Raw genomic sequence first — 878 nt, forward strand, 5'->3', positions numbered from 1 at the left:
AGTCTTAATCAGTGTCTCAGCACACCCGGGGCCAGAGCCAGCACACATCATGTAAACATTAAATATTTATCTCAAGGGTGGTAATCATCCCCTTTTGAATGATTATGGTATTACAGATTTTGCCAGTTTGTAGAAGAATGTGTCACTATAACTTTTAATTTTTTTAAATTAATATCTTCAATAAAATTAATAAAAAAATTAGTATCTTTCACATTCTCAGACTAGTAAAACATTTTACAGAAAACCAAAGAATATGGAGAAATAAAATCATTGAGGTAAAATTTTTAAGCGAGGGCTATGGCATAGGGCTATAATCCCAGGAGGCTAAAGCAGGAAAATTATTGCAAATTTGAGGCCAGCTAGACTTCACAGTGAGTTCAAGGCCAGCCTGAACTACACAGTAAGATGAGACCCTATCTCAAAGAAACAAAATATTATAAAAGTTATGTGACTGTACAGTCTTTATGTACATTTGTAAGTTTCACTTTAATATTGTCTAAGAATATGTTTTACCTTCTATTTTAGTGGAATATTGGTGAACAATACTAAATTAGATGGACCTTTATTGCAAATTCTATTTATGAACAATACTATTTCAAAGTAAGTAATATTTTTCTTTTCCTAAATACAATGAGTTGATGTGTTTATGAAAGTGTCTTCCATCTGTTTTTTGTTTATACTTTTATCATCTCTGAAGTTTATGAAATTGATTTAAGAGCAAGGACAGGAGTAATACCAGTGTGAATTTGAGTCTGGACTTCTTTTTTCTGCATCTGTGAACCTGGGTCGGTCATTGGACTATTCTGTGTCATTAGCTTTCCTCTGGAGAGTACTATACCAAGAGTAACTTCTGCTAGGTGATTAATTGAGCCTGTGTA

The 878-nt window shown here is 32.8% G+C and overlaps 1 protein-coding gene across 1 annotated transcript in view; it reads left to right on the plus strand.

The window, feature by feature from the left end:
- Positions 1 to 504: 504 nt before the first annotated feature.
- LOC101570275 (zinc finger CCHC domain-containing protein 8) overlaps positions 505 to 878 on the plus strand; it is a 13,224-nt gene continuing 12,850 nt past the window's right edge. The window contains exon 1 of the mRNA XM_004648737.2: positions 505 to 600. Coding sequence (XP_004648794.2) covers positions 581 to 600 — 20 coding nt within the window. The 5' untranslated portion in view covers positions 505 to 580. The remainder of the gene's footprint in view (positions 601 to 878) is intronic.

The sequence above is a fragment of the Octodon degus genome, unplaced genomic scaffold (assembly GCF_000260255.1).
Source record: "Octodon degus isolate 3935 unplaced genomic scaffold, OctDeg1.0 scaffold00906, whole genome shotgun sequence".
NCBI classification, from domain to species: domain Eukaryota; kingdom Metazoa; phylum Chordata; class Mammalia; order Rodentia; family Octodontidae; genus Octodon; species Octodon degus.